The 17308-nt window shown below is 42.6% G+C and overlaps 2 protein-coding genes and 1 long non-coding RNA gene across 3 annotated transcripts in view; 2 read left to right on the top strand and 1 right to left on the bottom strand.

Annotated features, from left to right (window-relative positions):
• Positions 1-17308, top strand: part of ds (dachsous cadherin-related 1) — a 392936-nt gene that overhangs the window by 179396 nt on the left and 196232 nt on the right.
• On the top strand, positions 10497-16365 carry LOC140225022 (uncharacterized). The gene is made up of 2 exons (XM_072302407.1): positions 10497-15298; positions 16262-16365. The coding sequence occupies exon 1, from the start codon at positions 11432-11434 to the stop codon at positions 14564-14566; it is 3135 nt and encodes a 1044-aa protein (XP_072158508.1). The 5' UTR covers positions 10497-11431; the 3' UTR covers positions 14567-15298; positions 16262-16365.
• Positions 11776-16285, bottom strand: LOC140225023 (uncharacterized). Its single transcript, XR_011900221.1, has 3 exons — positions 16037-16285; positions 13118-13184; positions 11776-11915 (listed from the first exon to the last, which is right to left on the bottom strand). It is a non-coding gene; the product is annotated as an uncharacterized lncRNA (long non-coding RNA).

The raw sequence follows: 17308 nt of genomic DNA, 5'->3' as shown, positions 1-17308 counted from the left end.
GTCATCACCCTAATTTCGGCTGTTGACCTACCTACATGGTCGATGATGAGTTTCGGGTAACGTCATGAGCCAAACCAGTTTCCCAAACGTCGGCCATTTTCGGCTTGTTTGCAGAACGAAACTGCCAACACGTTGTTGAACATCAACCATGTAGGTATAAGTCAACAGTAGAATGCTGAAGTCCCGAAAGTAAAAGTTTCCTCCATGGCCAAGATACTAGTGGAGGGTCTCTTGTCTCTGGTTTGGAACTTCAAATAAAATTCGCTTCAAGTTCTGTGCAGGTTTTGCCTTATCAGTAAGATTCCTAAAATTGGGAAATTTTCGGGAAATTTCTGGCGACGACATGGCAGCCTGGCTCGAAGTGCGAGCACAAGTTATGGACAGCATTAGAGGCGCGGAGGAGATACCGCGACGTCCAAGTCAAACGAAGGCTCGGCCGCGCGTGCCTTGTGGTGCCGATAAATAAAAATTTCCCGGTCGGAACGGGGAAACGCGGGGATCATTCGCTGCGAGCGGCGTCTAAATTACAAATATCCAGGTGAATCGGAACAAGGGAATTGGATTAGACGAAAAGGCACGGGTAACAGCGGCTCTAAATTACGTCGCCTGTCGCGAGCGTGGGTTTCGAGGTGCGCTGCAGTCGCCGGAATCGAGAGAAAGAGGAAAAATCCACGGATTTGACTTTATGCATGGATAACTTATCGGTTTTTTTTCTGGTTTGCGTTTTTCGGCCGGGTGTATCGTGACACGCGGCGTTTCAAGATCGAATTTTCTGGGAAAAGATGCGTGAAAAATAAGAATGGAGAATTTGCACGCAAATTTTTTATCACCTCATCCGAGAGTGCTTTAAGTGTTGATTTTGCAGAATTTTTTACAATTTTCTTCTGACATGGGAAATGCTTTAAAAATAGATTTAAAAGTGAGAAAATGCACCGCCTCGTGACGTCATCTGGCGGCATTTCCCATTTAAACGCATGTATTTTAGCTGAAACGGTTCTTTTGTCATATCTCCTTCAAGAATTGCTCAATTTATGAATCAAGCGTACTTTCGTGTTCAGTTCACTCAGTAGATATTACTTAAACACGAAATTCATCAAATTTTAGACCCTTGCAAATTCTCCATTGCGAGCTGTTGTCGTAATAGTATGACCGTCAGCCAACCTCGATTTTATTGTCGTTCTTAACGAAGCTTCCTCAGAGACGTTTTTACGATACATATCACCAAGAACGGGCGTTGGATTGTATGCGTAATGGTATAATTGGCACGCAGCGCCAATATTCCAAAAATTCCCCCCGTCAATTTCATTCCAAGACGCCATTTTGAGGGAGATAGGATCGAATACGACCCGGAGTACAAAAATTCAATGTTTCGCGTTACTTATTACATTTACTTATTGTATGTGAATTACCGTTTCTCTTAGAGACGTCCTGTATGGTTTGCACTGTGATTCAGAGAGGTAATTCAAGGTCCTGGTTTGCACTGTGATTCAGAGAGGTACAACAAGGTCCTTAATACAGCATCCGAAAAATATCATATCCCAGGAACTTCGAGTGCACGGAGAAAAAAATTGCGTGCGTGAGATCTGAAGTTTATAGGTCGTATGGATCTCCGAAGTTTTTGAATGTTGCATCCGGAAACTTAAGGTCCAGCTGCCAAAGTCAGGACCACGCATACTTACAAAGCACATCAATAGTTTAATCGACTCCCTAGAAGTTCTAACCGAGGTACCCCAGATGTGTGACCCGAACTTCGGCTGCTGGAAAGCGGCAGCCGTTTTCGGATGCACGATCCAAAAACTTCAGAGATCCTTACAACCTGAAATTCGGACCCCATGCAGGAAGTTTTTTCCTGAGAGAAACTGAATCATTACAACGTTGAAAATAAATCCTGATTCAATGCGGCCTTCCGTAACAAGTGATTTAGAGCGATTTTTAAGTCATTTTTCTCGGCCAACAACTTTTGTTTTCGCCCCGGCTGAAATTCGCGAAAGACCCGTCCACGCGCTCGCCCGGGCGTTCCATTCAAGCCGGCAAGACGGTGCGTCGCGTCCTCGGACCCGCGACGAAAAAACTGGAAATTCTGGATTTTCGCCCCTTCAATTACGATGCAAATTGGCGCGGGCCGTTGAAAATAGGCGTGACTCTGCCATCGTCGCCCGCGCCCCGGCTAAACTGCCGCGCTGAGGAAGAACGCCGTATGAGCATTCGAGAGTTGCCAGATTTCCCGCGATAGAACATGCATCTTCGACAACATTCATGGATAATTTTCCTCGAAATTCTCAGATATTTTAGATCATGGTGTCTAGTTTTTTAAAAACCGGGGAAAACCGGGATTCATCAGGGAATGAAAATTTACCGGGAAAATCTGGGAGAAATCAGGGAATCTGTTCCAGAAATCGGGAATCTCCTCTCGAACCAACCAGGGATCATTTCGTTTTCGGCGGTCTAATCTGACGTGCGCCAAAGAAATGGCTGTAAGATGTATTAAAATCCGTATGCATATCTAAAACTCTGGAAATTATATTCTTTTCTCCAAGAAAATCCCATGAAACTGGAGAAAACTTCGGTTTCTCATCAGGGAATGAGCTCCTGAAAATCAGGGAAAATCAGGGAATGAGCTTTGCCAAGAAAACTAGACACCATGTTTTAGATTGAATTGCCCACAAAATAGTCTGAAAATTTTAGAAAATAATATTCGCAATTTGCCGAGTAAATTCGGTTTTTGTCGGAGGAAGCTTGGCAACGTGTGAAAGCTCATACGGCGTTTTTCCTCAGCGCGGCAGTAATGGCCCCGCGAAACATGACGAGCGTCTCGTCCTCCGCCCCGAACACCCCGATCCCGATCGATTTTCGGGCCGATCCCGATTCATTAATCGATTGCGCCGCGAGTGTCCGGCCGAGGGGATCGTCGTTAGTGGCCCGCAACAAGTTTTTCGTTTTACCGCCGACCCGGACCCGGCCGCCAGAACCGACCCCGCCTCTCCAGTCTGCACGGTGCACACCCGCGCCGCGCCGGACGTCGCCGATCTCGAGTTGGAATTGGAATTTCCCGCTCTTTCTCTGCGGATTTTTCCGTGAAAATTGTTTTGATGATCACCGAATTAATAGTGAGGTTGATTTAACATTTTGGATGTAAAAAAGTGTGCGAGAACTCACACACTGGAAAAAAAACACATTGGATCTAGAGTCCAGACTCTTGAAAACATTGACAAGAAAAAATACTCTTGATTCAATCGGATTTTTGCTTGAATCAAAACGAAATCCGCTTAAATTAAGAGGCTTGGTTCTTGATTTAAGCTAGTTTCTGATTGTTAGTTCTACATCTTGACATTTCTAAAGTAACTGCTGTAGCGGTTAATCCAGCATTTAGTAAGTTCTCGCACACTTTTTTTACATCCAGAATGTTAAATTAACTTCTTTTTTTATCAGTGTGGGAAACATGTAGATTGGTGCGATAATTTTTCTCGAGTCAAAAAGTCAGGGATTTTCTCATGAAAAATCGGGGAATTTCCAGATTTTCAGTTCGAAATGCGTAAGGTTCACCTTTCAAACATGCAATTTGCCTGGGAAAAGTTTGCAACGTTGCAACATAGCTACGTTTTTTCGCGAGGTTCGGTTCTTTCAGTACCACCAGGTTACTGAACCTCCCCCAGCTTTTCACAGAACGCTCGGATCCCTGCAGAAAATCCTGGCACGGCTCGGGAATTCCGATGGAGCGGAATGGGTGCCCACTTTGAATCGGAGTCTGGATTTCGCTGCGGCGGCGGTCTCAAACGTGTCGCCTTATTACCATGATCGTGGACGCTCTAGCCTCCGCAAGTGCTCAATGAGTCTGTGAGAACATTAACGCACGGCCGAGGGGGCCGGGGGGACGGTGACTGTATTGAGCATTGAAAGGACCTTATTGTTTCGTGTAGCAACTTAAATGCGCTTTGTTGTCTCTGCCGAACGCGCCACGGCCTCGGCCCGGGATCCAGGGGGAAGGGGCTCCGGCACGATGCTCCAACGTTTGCATCTCGGGATTCGGAAGGCGCTGTTGCCGATCTCCTCCGAATTTCGACTCGATCGAAAATTTGCACGCAAATTTTTTTTTCCTTCATCTGAGAATACCCTGAGTCTCTTGTTTCGTGAAGCCTTAGGAGCCTTAATTCGAAGAATGCATTATGGCCTGGTTACACGCTCAAAGTTCCGTCAAATTCCGATCAAAATGATGACCAAGATGGCGGTCGAGAGTTATCCAGATTGATGAGTAAAATTAATTAAAACAGCGTGTTGATTAAAGTAAGCATGAAATAAGCACAGTTGTGTGGAAATCAGATGAAGGATGAGCCCCACAGCTCCATCATCTACCATCAAATTTTTGCAGGCCGCAGAAATTTGATGGTAGATGGTGCGCAACAGTCACCATTTGATCAGAAATTGATGGAAATCTGAGCGTGTAACCAGCACGTTAAGAGCTGATTACGCAGTAACTTTTAAAAAATTTTCTGTTGTGGAAATTAGTATGAAAATAGATTCGAAAGGGAGAGAATGTACCGCCTAGTGACGTCATCTAGCGGCTCTAGATTGCGATATATCGCAAAACACGCCACGCCACTGACGATGAACCCTATCGTCAATGTAACTCAATGCTTCCTTCGGTTTATCTCTAAGTGTAGTTACGCTCTTTTGTCAGCCAGGCAACGAATTATTGAAGTTTGAGAGAGCCGCAAAAGAAGTAGAAGGCGCACAGTGGATTAAGTTTGGGAAAGGTCGAATCGACGTGGAAATTGACACGGCTTTCAAGACATAGAGATTTAAGAGTGGCTCATTTGGTTTTCTCCTAAAATGAACCTTCCTTAATAACTATATCAGGGTGTCTAGAATCAGGAAAAACCGGTAAATATTAGGAATTTTGGTCGATCAAGAAAAAAATCAGGAAAATCGGAAAAATCGGACGTTCTATCAGGAATTTTTCTTACGCAAATCTCCTCAACGGAGAAAGTCTACTGCTTTTTGCCTACCGTGCCAGGAGTCGAGAAAAATCAGGAAAATATCAGGCATTTTCAAAATGAAAAAAATCAGGATTTTTTTATAAAATATCAGGGAAAATCAGTAAAATATCAGGATTTTTCAAAATTAAAAAATACTAGACACCCTGTATATAATCTGAAGAAAATCAACATCGAAGTTCGCAGTCTTAGTGCAATAGTTTGAACTTTTCCCGATTGTACGACCGTGCGGCGCGGCGAGTTGAGTACAGACGTCCGGGACGGGGTCCGGGGTCGGGAATCAAAATATGATCATTAATTAAACGGAATAATTAAAATGCAAATAACGGCGGCTCGGGACATGTCACGCCTGGGCTTTGGCTCCGAGCGAGACCCCAGCGGATCGAACACAATGCCGACCGCATTCCCACCTACTAGGTGCCACAATTGGCAGGCGCGCGGCGCGGACGCACCTGCCGCCAATACGCAACGCACACCTTCCTCGCTGAGATGCAATTCTTCATACGCGAGATCAGAGCATTTTTATACGCTGAGAGTATGGACACTCGAGGATCCATTTCTGATTGTCTTCACTGAAAAAAAATTCTCGGCGTTTTTACCAAGGTCCGTTGGTACCGTTACCATCTCACTTTTCTACCAATTGGTAATTTCACCTAGACAGACTGGTAAGCTTACCTAAAAACCGGTATTTTTATTGTTCTTTTCAGGTAAGAATACCACTTTTATTCGTAATCAATTCCCGGTAACTTCACCATTTTATCTCGGTATTTCTACCACAGTCGATAAAAAATATTGGCGTTTTTACCGAGGTCCAGTGAAATTACCGAGAAAGCTCAATAATTTTACCGAGATTCCTCGGTAAAATTACCAATTCCATAAATGGTAATTTTACCAAGAAAAAACTAGGATCAAATAGAACCCTGAATTCTTGGTAATTTTACTTTTTTCTTAATAAATACACCGAGATATTTTTTTTCAGTGTGATTGTCTTCGGGCCGTATTCGGAGGCCTTCCTTATACGGCTCCTTTCCTTTTAGGAGGTCCCGTATGGTTTACGTTGGGATTAACGTAGGTTTGAGGTGAACCAACTTGAAAAAGTTTCAGTACAGTACTGACAATGAGAGGGTAGTGTTCAGCTCAAGTAGGGAATTTGAATACTTTATTTTCTCCTCAGAATAGCAAGGATACCCGATACAGCCTTATTTACAGACACTTTGGGTTATTTTCTGGTAAAAAACCACGCATTATTTTCGTAACACCTGTCGGTGTTTATCAAGTTCTAAATTTCCACTTTCGCCCTCAACCACCACCACCTCCCGCCCTCCTCATTGTAATGATCTGGCAAGACCTTGGTGCTATATTTGTCTCCGTGCTTGTAAGTTCCCTATAAATGGTATGACACTATAATTTCTCAGCGACTTCAACGCAGGGGAAGAAAAAACAGCAGTATTACGCGGCATGCCATTAAAGGGATTGTAGGGCCATTCGCCGCAAATCCAGAATAAAAATCGAAAAGATGACACCAAGGAATAGTATCCGTGAAGATTTTGATCCAGTGACCTAAACGCATGGGCAGAAAAGTCACCGAGGCACCCATTGAAATGGACCTGTCAGTAACGAACGCCAGCACTAAGGAAAAACTGCACCACATTTTGCAATGAAGGACCAATATTTCTGGTTAATTTTAGAAACAACACATATGCCAGTGGTTTTCCTATGCAGAAAGGCGCTTCTATAGAAGAGTCAGAGTTAGTAGTTTTCCTTCTTCTTCTTCTTTAGCTTCTTCCACTAACGACTGCTCCTTGTTGGGCCATCCAGTATCGAGCACAAAAAACTATCAAAAATCTAAAAATCACTAAAAATGGAGGACTCGTCAAATCTTTTAAAACAGCGTGAAATCCTCAATCATTCTCAGGAGGAGAGAGCCAGCTTTGTGCCCATCTCTTAGGCAGTAGCCTCCTTATTGCAAAATGTAATCCAACCGATGTGTAGTCACAAGTTTTGTTCTATTCCCGGGTAAAATCCGAATTTCAGCATTGTTCGGATGTTGTTACGTTGCTTTTTCTTGCCCCTAGCGGAATCGCTCACCGGGACAACGGACCGGGCAAGCGCAACCCCCAACCGCGGCGCCGAGCATCCATACTGTGAATTCACTTAAGCGGCCCGCGCACCGAGCCCGCGCCCATATAACCCACCGACCGGCCTCACCGTCTTACGCGCCCGGCCATTACGACTGTCAACAGTTCACTCTCCGCTGAGACCCCTCATACAGTGCCCGGCTTTACAGCCTCAATTTGCTTGCGTCCGCTCGCTCACTCCTTTTGCACTTCTGCCCGACCTCTGACCCCAGCTCGTACCCGGCACGATGACTGGTCAGTCGGACTATACATATACATGGCTCGTCGCTTTTCCGTAGCCATAAGTACTCTGTGTAGCCGGCCAGGTTGGCCTAGTGGTCAGCGCGTCTGGCTCTAGGTCAATAGGTCCCGGGTTCGAATCCCGGTGGTGGCGTCTAATTTTCACGGTATTGACGAGTAGATCTGCTGAAATAGATTCTCCTCGGCCCTAATCCCTGAACATTGGAAAAGCCTGGAGCATGGAGATCCCACGATGTCTACGGACACTAAACATTGTCTAAAGTTGGCTGGAGGTGCTAGACACGAAGCCATTAAACCAGCAGAAAAAAAAGTAGTCTGTGTAAAGCTTCTGTTTCGACTAATTATTGTGCTATACTTTGTAATGAGAACTTACACTCTGATTCATCCTCAAAAACACCTATCTCCCATCAACCTCTAACCCCTACATCCCCTAACATGATCTGTCACGAGGAAACCTCATAACCTTCAGACTTCATTTGTCCCCGTACAATGATATGTGCTTCCAATGGTATGACACCATAATAACATACTGACTTCAACGCAGGGGAAGGAAAGTCAACATAGGTTCAGCAAGTGGCATTATTTCTTGTATCAAGAAAAATTCAGCTTAAATCGAGATAAAAAAAAATTCTCGAGTGCAAATTCAAGAATCATCATGCTTGAGCCAAGCACATTTTTTTTCCAGTGTGAATTTAAGAAATGTTCATGTGCTCCGCACCATTTTTGTGCGATTTTACCCGCCAAAACCATACTTCGCTCGCTTTATTTCTCATGTGGAACAGACCCATTCCGAGTGATAACGCGTCGAGGAGGGGGCGGTAGATCCGGAAGGGGGGGGGTGCATGAAAATTGGTCCTCCGCTCGCTCCACGCCGCGGTTCGCGAGTCCGCTCGGGCATGTTATGCATATGTTCCGGAGTGCGCGCTGGCACTGCACAAGCGGAATGCAGGATGCAGGCATTTAAATGAGGCTATATGTTGCATTGCATAATGAGAAGTTTGTCAAATAGTCGCATCTCGAATCTCTCCCCCAGTCCCGCCCCGGGAACTTTCAGCAGCCAACAAAGGGCGTCACGATCCTCCTCAGTTTGTCACGACCCGCACAAAGCCACCCGGGCCGTGGGAGGGGGCGGGGGAGGAGGGGGGTGCTACAAGCCACCAGAAGCGCTCCCACTGCACTGCAGCCGGACGCGAATCACCGAATCGGCTGCCCATTAGACTGCATTACTCAGGGTTGCCACAGTCAGGGAAAACCGGGAAATGTCAGGAAATTTTGATAAGTATGGGAAAATGGCGGATGTGTCAGGGAAAATGGCGGATATGTCAGGGAAATTGGCGAAAGTGTCAGGGAAAATGTGTTAAATCGCCTTTATTTACTTTTAGAATGGGTTTGAGGTTTCGAACTACAAATTTTGCCTCACAACTATTTATAGTCATGTCCTCTTAATTACCTGTCATATCTTCAATTGTTAGGGAATTTCACCAAAATGTGTCAGGGAGATGTCAGGGAATTTCATTTTCTAAATTCTGTGGCAACCCTGATTACTGCCATGTTGGGTGGGAACTTAGGGAAATTTTTTTCTCTTTGAACCCCCAAGAGTAAGGAAGGGTCGTCTGAATGACTTTTCATCGGGGGGCACTGATCATGGAGTTTGGTCCAAAATTGGGGAAGGTTAACTCATTTTGGGAGATGGATTATAGACCTCTCTGCATCCCCGTAAGAGGGCAGATTCTTTGTCTAGATCCTGTACTTCATTATGCTTAATACGAAAAAAACTTTTATTTTACGTAAGTTTCACGCTTGTAACCAAGAATTTACCCTGGTCAGAGTTACACGTTTAAATAATACGTGTTTTCGTCAAAATACGACGCGAAACAAATTGAACGTTCGGAGAATTTCCAGAATTGACTCATTGTTAATATTTAAATCATAAAAGCAAATCTCTCGCTCGTTAAAAACAACGTAACCCATATGAAGGTCTGATCAGCTATTGAAATTAACCTATAAGTTAGGCAAACAATAATAGGAACCTGTATTTACAATTTGATACACATTAGCTTCCTCCTCCTTTGCAAAGCACTTCTCGTCTTGCCCCCCAAAAAACCATCACAAAGGGGAAATTATTGTTCCATCGTAAAATGAACCAAAATTGGCGTGATACCCGATATGATTCGAGTAGACCTCAGTTCTTTTGTGAGCGGAAAGTGCGAATTGAAGTACACAAAAAAGTTTTTTGCTCACTAACTTATGAGTTGAATTTGACAAGTTCCAATACGTTAATTGTATTCTACGTTAACTTTTCATGAGGAAATATCTAATTTTGTGGTACTTTAATCTTTGGCCCCGCCTCCCGCCTAGTGATGCATTTTTAATGTACCAGCCACACTGGGAAAAAAAGAATCTTAAATTTGCCGCCAATAAGTATTTCCTCTTAAATCAAGAATTTTGCTGGTTAATGTAAGCTACTTTTTTGCATAACCCAAGCATTATTTTTCTTGAATCAAGAAAAAGACAGCTTAAAGCAAGATAAAGAAAATTATTGGCGCCAAATTCAAGAATTATCATGCTTGATCCAAGCTACTTTTTTTTCAGTGTACCAGCCATTGTAAAAAATTTCGGGGTAGTTTTTTCGGCGCAGAAATTGCAACACCGGGTCCATCCGTGGCCAGCCATGCTTCATTATCCCAAGCCCTCGTATCTCTTTATCTATGCCCTTTTAATGGCGTGCAATTCATTTGGAATCGCTTAAATGTGTAGCAGCCCCCCTCACTGGTCCCCCCGTGCCCCGCTCGACCGCTACCCCAGTTTTCAAGAACATTACTCGCTCCAGCTCTGCGCTGTTCGGTTTTGCCGTGTTCAACTCTTCTGATTGTTTTCCTTTCGCTCTGATCCTAATCCCGACCCCCTCCCCTTCAGTGGCGTGGCGCGAATAATCGATTATCGATATCTCGCCATTTGAAGCTATGGTGAAGAATCGATTACTAAGGTGTTCGCTGCGAACACCCTGATAATCGATCTTATTTCATAGGTTTAAATGACACCACAATCGATATATCGCAATTCACGCCACGCCACTGCTCCCCTTCCGATTGTTTGTTTTCGTAGACTCCGTAAGGAACCTCTTCTCGGTCAATACCACCTACCCATACCTGGCCACGGGGGGATTGAGGTTATGTCGGCCGTGAATCGGCTTGGTGAACGTGCTTCCGTGTGTTTTTATGGAATCGTGGTGCGAAATCAAGTGTTTTTCCGGGTTTTTTCGTTAAAAGTCTCTCAATTTCGGTAATTATTCATTCCGTGCCGTCGTTCTTTCCGCCGAGGAGATGAAAAACAGCAAAATGAATTTATTTCAATGCATTTTCGTTCGTATTTCATGTTTGTCCGGTCGGCTCCTCTCCATGTGTCGGGAGGAGAAAGCTTTTTGTGCAAATTTATCTCAATTCCTTCCACTAAAAAGTTTATTTTTTGTATGGATTATCACCATCCAGCTCTCCTGGAAGTTTGCAAATCAATTTAGTGTTAAAGTGAAGGCACACCCTGTTTGTTTTACCATCATCGTAACAAGTTGTAGCTGCAGTACGATGGCTTACTTTGTCATAGAAGAGGGATTATCATCACCAATTAATTTTGATGACCTCTCAATTATAAATGAAGTAAAATTAAGATTGAGACCTTTGGTCCAGTTTGTTTCATTGCACTCTCAGTGTAGTGAAACAGCTTCATTTTACTTCATTTTATCTGCAGTGCAACTTCTTGCGGTCGAACAGGATCCCTGACGACGTAAGAATTTCTAAATCTAAATATGTGTGTGGATATTTTGCATTCGTTTTGTTAAAAGCATGGATTTTCACATTAATGGTGCTTTGAATTATTTTTTGGCATGCTATAAGCATTTGGGTTTTTTACTGTTTTACTCTGAATTTTCCTTTGCCACGCTATGAGCATTGGTTCTCTGCACTTTTTGAATATTTTTCGGTAATGGTGGCTTTAAGCGGAACTCTTGCTAGTCAATAATTAGAATAGAGAACTCTGACTATTTAGAATTAGTTAAATTTGAGAACAATGGGTAGATGTTGTTGCGTACCTGGCTGTAAATCTAACTATGCGAGCTCGCCTGGTCCGAATGTTTCAACGTTCAAATTCCCTGATTCTGTGAAGGATCCAGAGCGCCATGCTAAATGGATTAATGCACTAAGCAGGGATAATTTCACCGTCACAAAAAGCTCTGTCGTGTGCATTAAGCACTTTCACCCTCAATTCGTTGTGACACACGAAGAATTTAAGACTAAGGAGGGTCCAGTTATTCAGGTGCCAAGGGAGGTACCAAAGTTAACGAAGGATGCATACCCCACCATCTTCCCAAATCAACCGGCTTACCGATCAACAGTTCCTGCCAAAAGAAGGAAAGACCCGTCAGAGCGAGACCAAGAAATGGCCCGGGCTCAGCTCAAGAGGAGCTTTCAGCTGCAGGAGGAGAGAGACACTATCCGGGACTTGAAACATTTCAAGGAAGGTTTCTTGAAGCGAAGCATTGGAACTCTGAAATCTGAATCATACAATGGGTACATGTTACTCTCAAAGGTTGAGGATGATAATTTAGAATCTCTTCCATTCATCATCTTCATAAAAATATCCGAAGATCTTGTCATTAAAGTTTTTAATAATTTTGCTGAGCTTTCATATGAGCCATTTAAATCATGTCTTGGACCTGATCTCAAGTGCGACCGCTGGTCAAAATTTGAATCGCTCATTCAAATGTTACCCGTGAGAGACGAGAGAGCTTTAAAAGAGAAAGTTACCAACTTTGCTTCAAAAATTTCTGATGCTGTAGTGTGGTGCGAGATAGGAGACGATATCGAAGCTGAGAAAGCAGCCAAACTTAATTTTCTGATAGAGCAGTTGAAGTTGGCTGTCGCAACTTCAATCCGCTACTCTCCAGAAATGCTGAAGTGGGCTGCTGCAATCTTTTATGCTTTTCCTGGAGCTTATAAGTCTATGAGAGCAACTGAACAACTAACTCTCCCTCATCCTAGGTATCTTCAAAAACTGCTTTGTAAGATAGGAAATGACGGTTGTGGTATAGGACCGACTCAAAAAGCCTTCTTGATGGAGAAATTTAAATTGTTGGCTGAGGAAGACAAAACCGTAAACTTACAACTAGACGAAATTTACACTAACTCTAAACTTGTGTATAAAGGTGGAAAAGTTTTCGGCATTGCTGAACATGGTTCTGGTACTTCCTCAGATCTGACTGCTGGAACTATCCAGGCATTTATGTCTTCTTCTCTACAATCGAAGAACAAAGATGTTATCGCTCTCTTTCCAGTAAGAAATTTAGACGGAGAAATATTGCTTCAATTAACTAAAGCTGTTTTGAAGTTAATGGTGGAAGTTGGATTCTTTGTGTTGTGTGCTATTTCCGACAACAATCAAGTAAATAGGAAAATGTTTGAGTTATTGTGTGGCGGTGTTTTGAAGACTCGTATACCAAACCCGTTTGACCCCAGCAAACCTCTTTTTCTGCTCTTTGACCAAGTGCACTTATTTAAGAACATTAGAAATAATTGGCTGAATGCCCCAAACCAGGTTCTTAAAATTCCTGACGTCAGGCAAGTGCCACTTTTTGACAAGCCCTTGCACACATCGAATCCTATCGAATTTGACAGTTCAAACTGTAATGTTGTCCGACCAGTGCCCAACGAAGTGACATTCCTCGAGGCAAAATTTGAAGACGTTAAAAATCTCTACCATGCTGAAGCAAATGCAGTCTTGAAGCTTGCGCCTAAGTTGACCCGAAAGGCTGTGTATCCATCCTCTGTGGAAAGACAGAATGTTTCATTAGTCAACGCTGTCTTTCAAGATTCAACAAGAGTAGCGCTTCAGACTTTGAAAAAGGATAATGTGCAGATATCAGACGGGTCCATCATGTTCCTCCAAATTATTGGCAGATGGTGGAAAATTTCGAATGTCAAAAATCCTGACAAAGGCAAGAGGCTCAATGACATGTGGTGTGAGCCGGTGATGGGGACCAAAGATCAGAAGCTGAAATTTTTGAGAGACCTCCTGCTATTCCTTGAAATTTGGGAGCTCCCCGGACTCCCTGAAAGTTTCACCGTTCAAACTCATACAGCCTTTTATCACACCATAAAAGCGACTCTCGAACTGTGCGAATTCGTCCTCATAGATCTAGGATGGGGATTTGTTTTACTCGGCAAGCTACAAACCGATAATTTGGAGGCAAGATTTGGTGGTTACCGCAGAATCTCAGGTTGTAGCTATTTTGTCACCGTCGAGCAAGTTCTGGAGTCAGAGAGGAAACTGAAATTGCTCAGCATATTGAAGCTAAAATCGGCCAATTCTGGTGAATTTTCACTTACTTCCTTTGCGGAAGGATGCAAAGCAACAGCAACTGCACTCAGTGAGAAAGCTGAAGATACAACATTATTTGAAAGTGCTCTCAGTGAAATCAGTGAAATCACGGTCACTTTGACGGATAGAAGAGTGCTCCTTTGCCTGGCCAGCTATGCAGCTACCAAGACTCTACAAAAGCTGAGGCGTGAAGAGAAGGAAGTCTGCGCTGAATGCAGAGAAACACTCGTTACAAATAAACCTTTAGAAATTGAACGAGTGAAAGAGACCTATGAATATCTGAGCGGCTTGGATAGAGGAGGTCTGAACCGGCCGTCTGATTTTTCATTTCATTTTTGTATGGATTCCTTCAAATTGTTTCAGACGCTAATTTCTCAGAAGTATGAAAAGCAGTTTTTGAAATTGAACAACCAGCGAAAAGCTTTCAAAACTCTCGGAGTAAAATTGTGTGAGCAAACTCTCGATGATATGCTTTTTTCTTGTGAGTCTGATTCTTGCAATTTATCTTTGCAAAAAGTTGTAAAAAAATTTACAGGAGTACTTGCAAATATTTTTTTAAATAACTATACGAAGACTCTAAATGAGTCAAACATTACTCGCCAAATAGCAATAAAGTTGCAGAAACAAGAAGCAAAGCAAGAAGCCAAGAAAAAAGCAGAAGATGCAAAGAAAGAAGCCGAAAAAGCAAAGCAGCTAACAGATGAAATAGAGGAAGATGCAGATGCACCGACGAATGACACAGAAAGCAAAATTAAGTACTCAAAAGCCAAGGTAAAGGATGTGAACGCAAGGAAAATTGCGAAATTGAGTTCCAAAGGCTCTCTTTAAACATTTTGCTTCAAGCATTTTCCTGCATTTTCGGTAGTGCTTAAATGAACTTTCATACATTTTTCTCCCTATATTTCCCTAAATTTTTTTGCACTTAAACCCTGCCTTGCTTGCAAAACTTTAATTTTTGTTCAAGTGCGCATTGTATACTTTGATCCCTGCTTAAAATTGCTTCTGCTAAGATATTATACAGTAAATTTGGGCTGAACCTTTTTGGTGCTTTCTTATCAAGCAACGTTGAACTTTAAACCAAGCAAGCTTCAATTGCCTTCATTATTTGACACGTGATAAACTTTTGTTGCTGAGCATTTAGCTTTTTGCCAGTGTTGTGTAATAAAACTTTTACAAACTTAAATCTATTTTTATCAATAACTTTTTTACGTACATTTGATGCATTAGACTTTGCTTTTTTTAAAGCTTTTACTTAAGTGTGTTTTGCAATTACGTAACTATCATCATGATTAACTGTAAATAGATATGCTTCCCTCGCGTCCTTGACATCTCATCTCTTGGTTCTGCATTAAGGACAACTCTAATCTAATCCTTACCTCCTATCATTCGCTTCAATCAACTTTCATCAACTTTAATCAACAACCAATCCAATCCAATCCTCATCTCCTATAACTTGCTTCAATTAACTTCCACCTTTTTGCCTCCTGATCCTCAAAAATCAACCACTGAAGAAGTTTGCATGGTGCATGGATTTGATCTACATGAATACCTTCATTAAATGTGAGTAGTTTTTTAATCATTTATAAATTCATAGCTTGCGCTGAGCATTTTGGTACCAGCATCAGTTAGCGTTGCATCATTATCTAGAGGCGTAAATATCGAATGAGATGTATGTTCCAAAATACAAGGTAAAGGCATTCTATTAATACCACATTCAGTAGAATGATTTGCTAGGATGAGAGACATGCAGCAGAAGCACTGAGAAGAAAACCAATGGTTGATAAAGTATTATTCAAGCTGAAGTGTTACCAGTCATATTACTTGTTCATCTTTGAAGACTGGCTTTAATAAGATTCTATGGTGACAATAACTTTGATAGACAGTTTTGAGCAAGTGGATCTTCAGTATTGACAAGAGTCCATTGAATTCAAAACAGCGCTCAAAGCAAAAATTTGTGTACTTCCAGGAACATAGAGTGACACTGACAGAGAACTCTTGATTAAAGTAAAGGGAAACTATTAAAACCAGACACTGATTTTCGTAGACAGACACTGAGGCGTGAATTTCTTAAGATTTTGATATTCAACCACTATCACTCCTTGGAGAAATGACTGCTTATGAAAGAGTAGTTACAGACATGCCTTCAGGGAACACAAATCACTGTAAGCGATACCAGATTGACACCATCATCCTGACTAAACAGAGATATGAGACTAAAGTTTCATTGGTTGCATTGAGAAATTGAACGATTAATTAATCCAAATATTAATAGACGAGTCAAACAGAACCCTTACTTACAATTATGCCGCCACATTCACTAAGGACAAATATTTTCCCCTTAACATAGGGAGCCAGACGAGTCACAAGATAAGAAACTGGTGAATTATACACTATATCTCCTAAAATTAAGTTTTATTACTTCAAAATGAATTCAAATATATCACTTCACGTCTCAAGAATCATTACTGCCCAAAAACATCGAGAAAATCGGTCAACTTTTAATAATAATCCGGTTTTCACTAGGTTTCGCCAATGCACTCCTATGTAAGCAAACGCTTCGTATCGATTCACGGCCGACATAACCTCAATCCCCCCGTGGCCAGGTATGGGTAGGTGGTATTGTCTCGGTCCACGCTGATCCCGGCGAGGATGCCGCTCCGAACAGTAGTTCCATTCGGATACGATGCGCGATCGCGGTTTTCGCCGTAAGTTCGGCATCCCTGCCGGCTATTGTTAGCGCGGAAGGTTCGCCGTAGGTTTTAATTAGAAGGAGCTAACCGGCCGGATCTATTTTACTTTTAAATTTCTCAGAAGTCGATGCAAATTTATGAGTGATTCATGAAGCTATTCGTTGTCCAATAAACGGCTGGCTCCGCGCTCCCACGGTGACAGATTTTGTAAGCCCCCGCCCACCCCCGCCCGGGTCAGTTCACGACGATGTTTCTCACTGGAGGCATCGCTGTAGTTCCATAGGGGACGCGAAGGTGGCCTCAAGAAGTGAACCGAGCTTTATTTAAATTGCTTTTTTCTTAATAATCTCCAGCTTCCTTACATGCATGGAGAAAAAAACTTTGGCTATAATGACGGTATTGAAGATTATATGGAAAACGAAAGTATTCGGTTTAAGGTACGTAGCTGAAGTTCCGAGTCAAAGAAACCGAACTTCAGATAATTACAATGAGGGCTGAAATTCTGCAAGAAGGCTCACTAATTTTCACCTCCCTGGCCGCCTGTTCATTCAGACAGCCTGAAAAGTATGCAATCCCTTCCGTATTGATTCTTAGGACAGTATGTAGGCAGTTAGACGTCCCGAATTCCATCCCTGTCAGTCTTCCCACTAGGTTTGCGTCCCTCCGACGCGAAAAAAATCTGGTTCGCCTTCATCATTTCGCATATGCAATTTGGACAGTCGTTAGGCAGAAACGGTTGTATTCGGGCGTTGATATCAACATCTGAATCTTGCACGCGTGTATCGGTTAAAGTTTTTCTCCCATGAGGACAGTGAAATTTATCGTTGTTACTGTTTCGATGAATCGATCTATCGATAAGTACATGATGTTGACTTCCTTA

The sequence above is a fragment of the Bemisia tabaci genome, chromosome 7 (assembly GCF_918797505.1).
Source record: "Bemisia tabaci chromosome 7, PGI_BMITA_v3".
In the NCBI taxonomy this organism is placed as follows: domain Eukaryota; kingdom Metazoa; phylum Arthropoda; class Insecta; order Hemiptera; family Aleyrodidae; genus Bemisia; species Bemisia tabaci.
The sequence above is the reverse complement of the archived record's forward strand: the minus strand, read 5'-3'. Positions and strand labels throughout refer to the sequence as shown.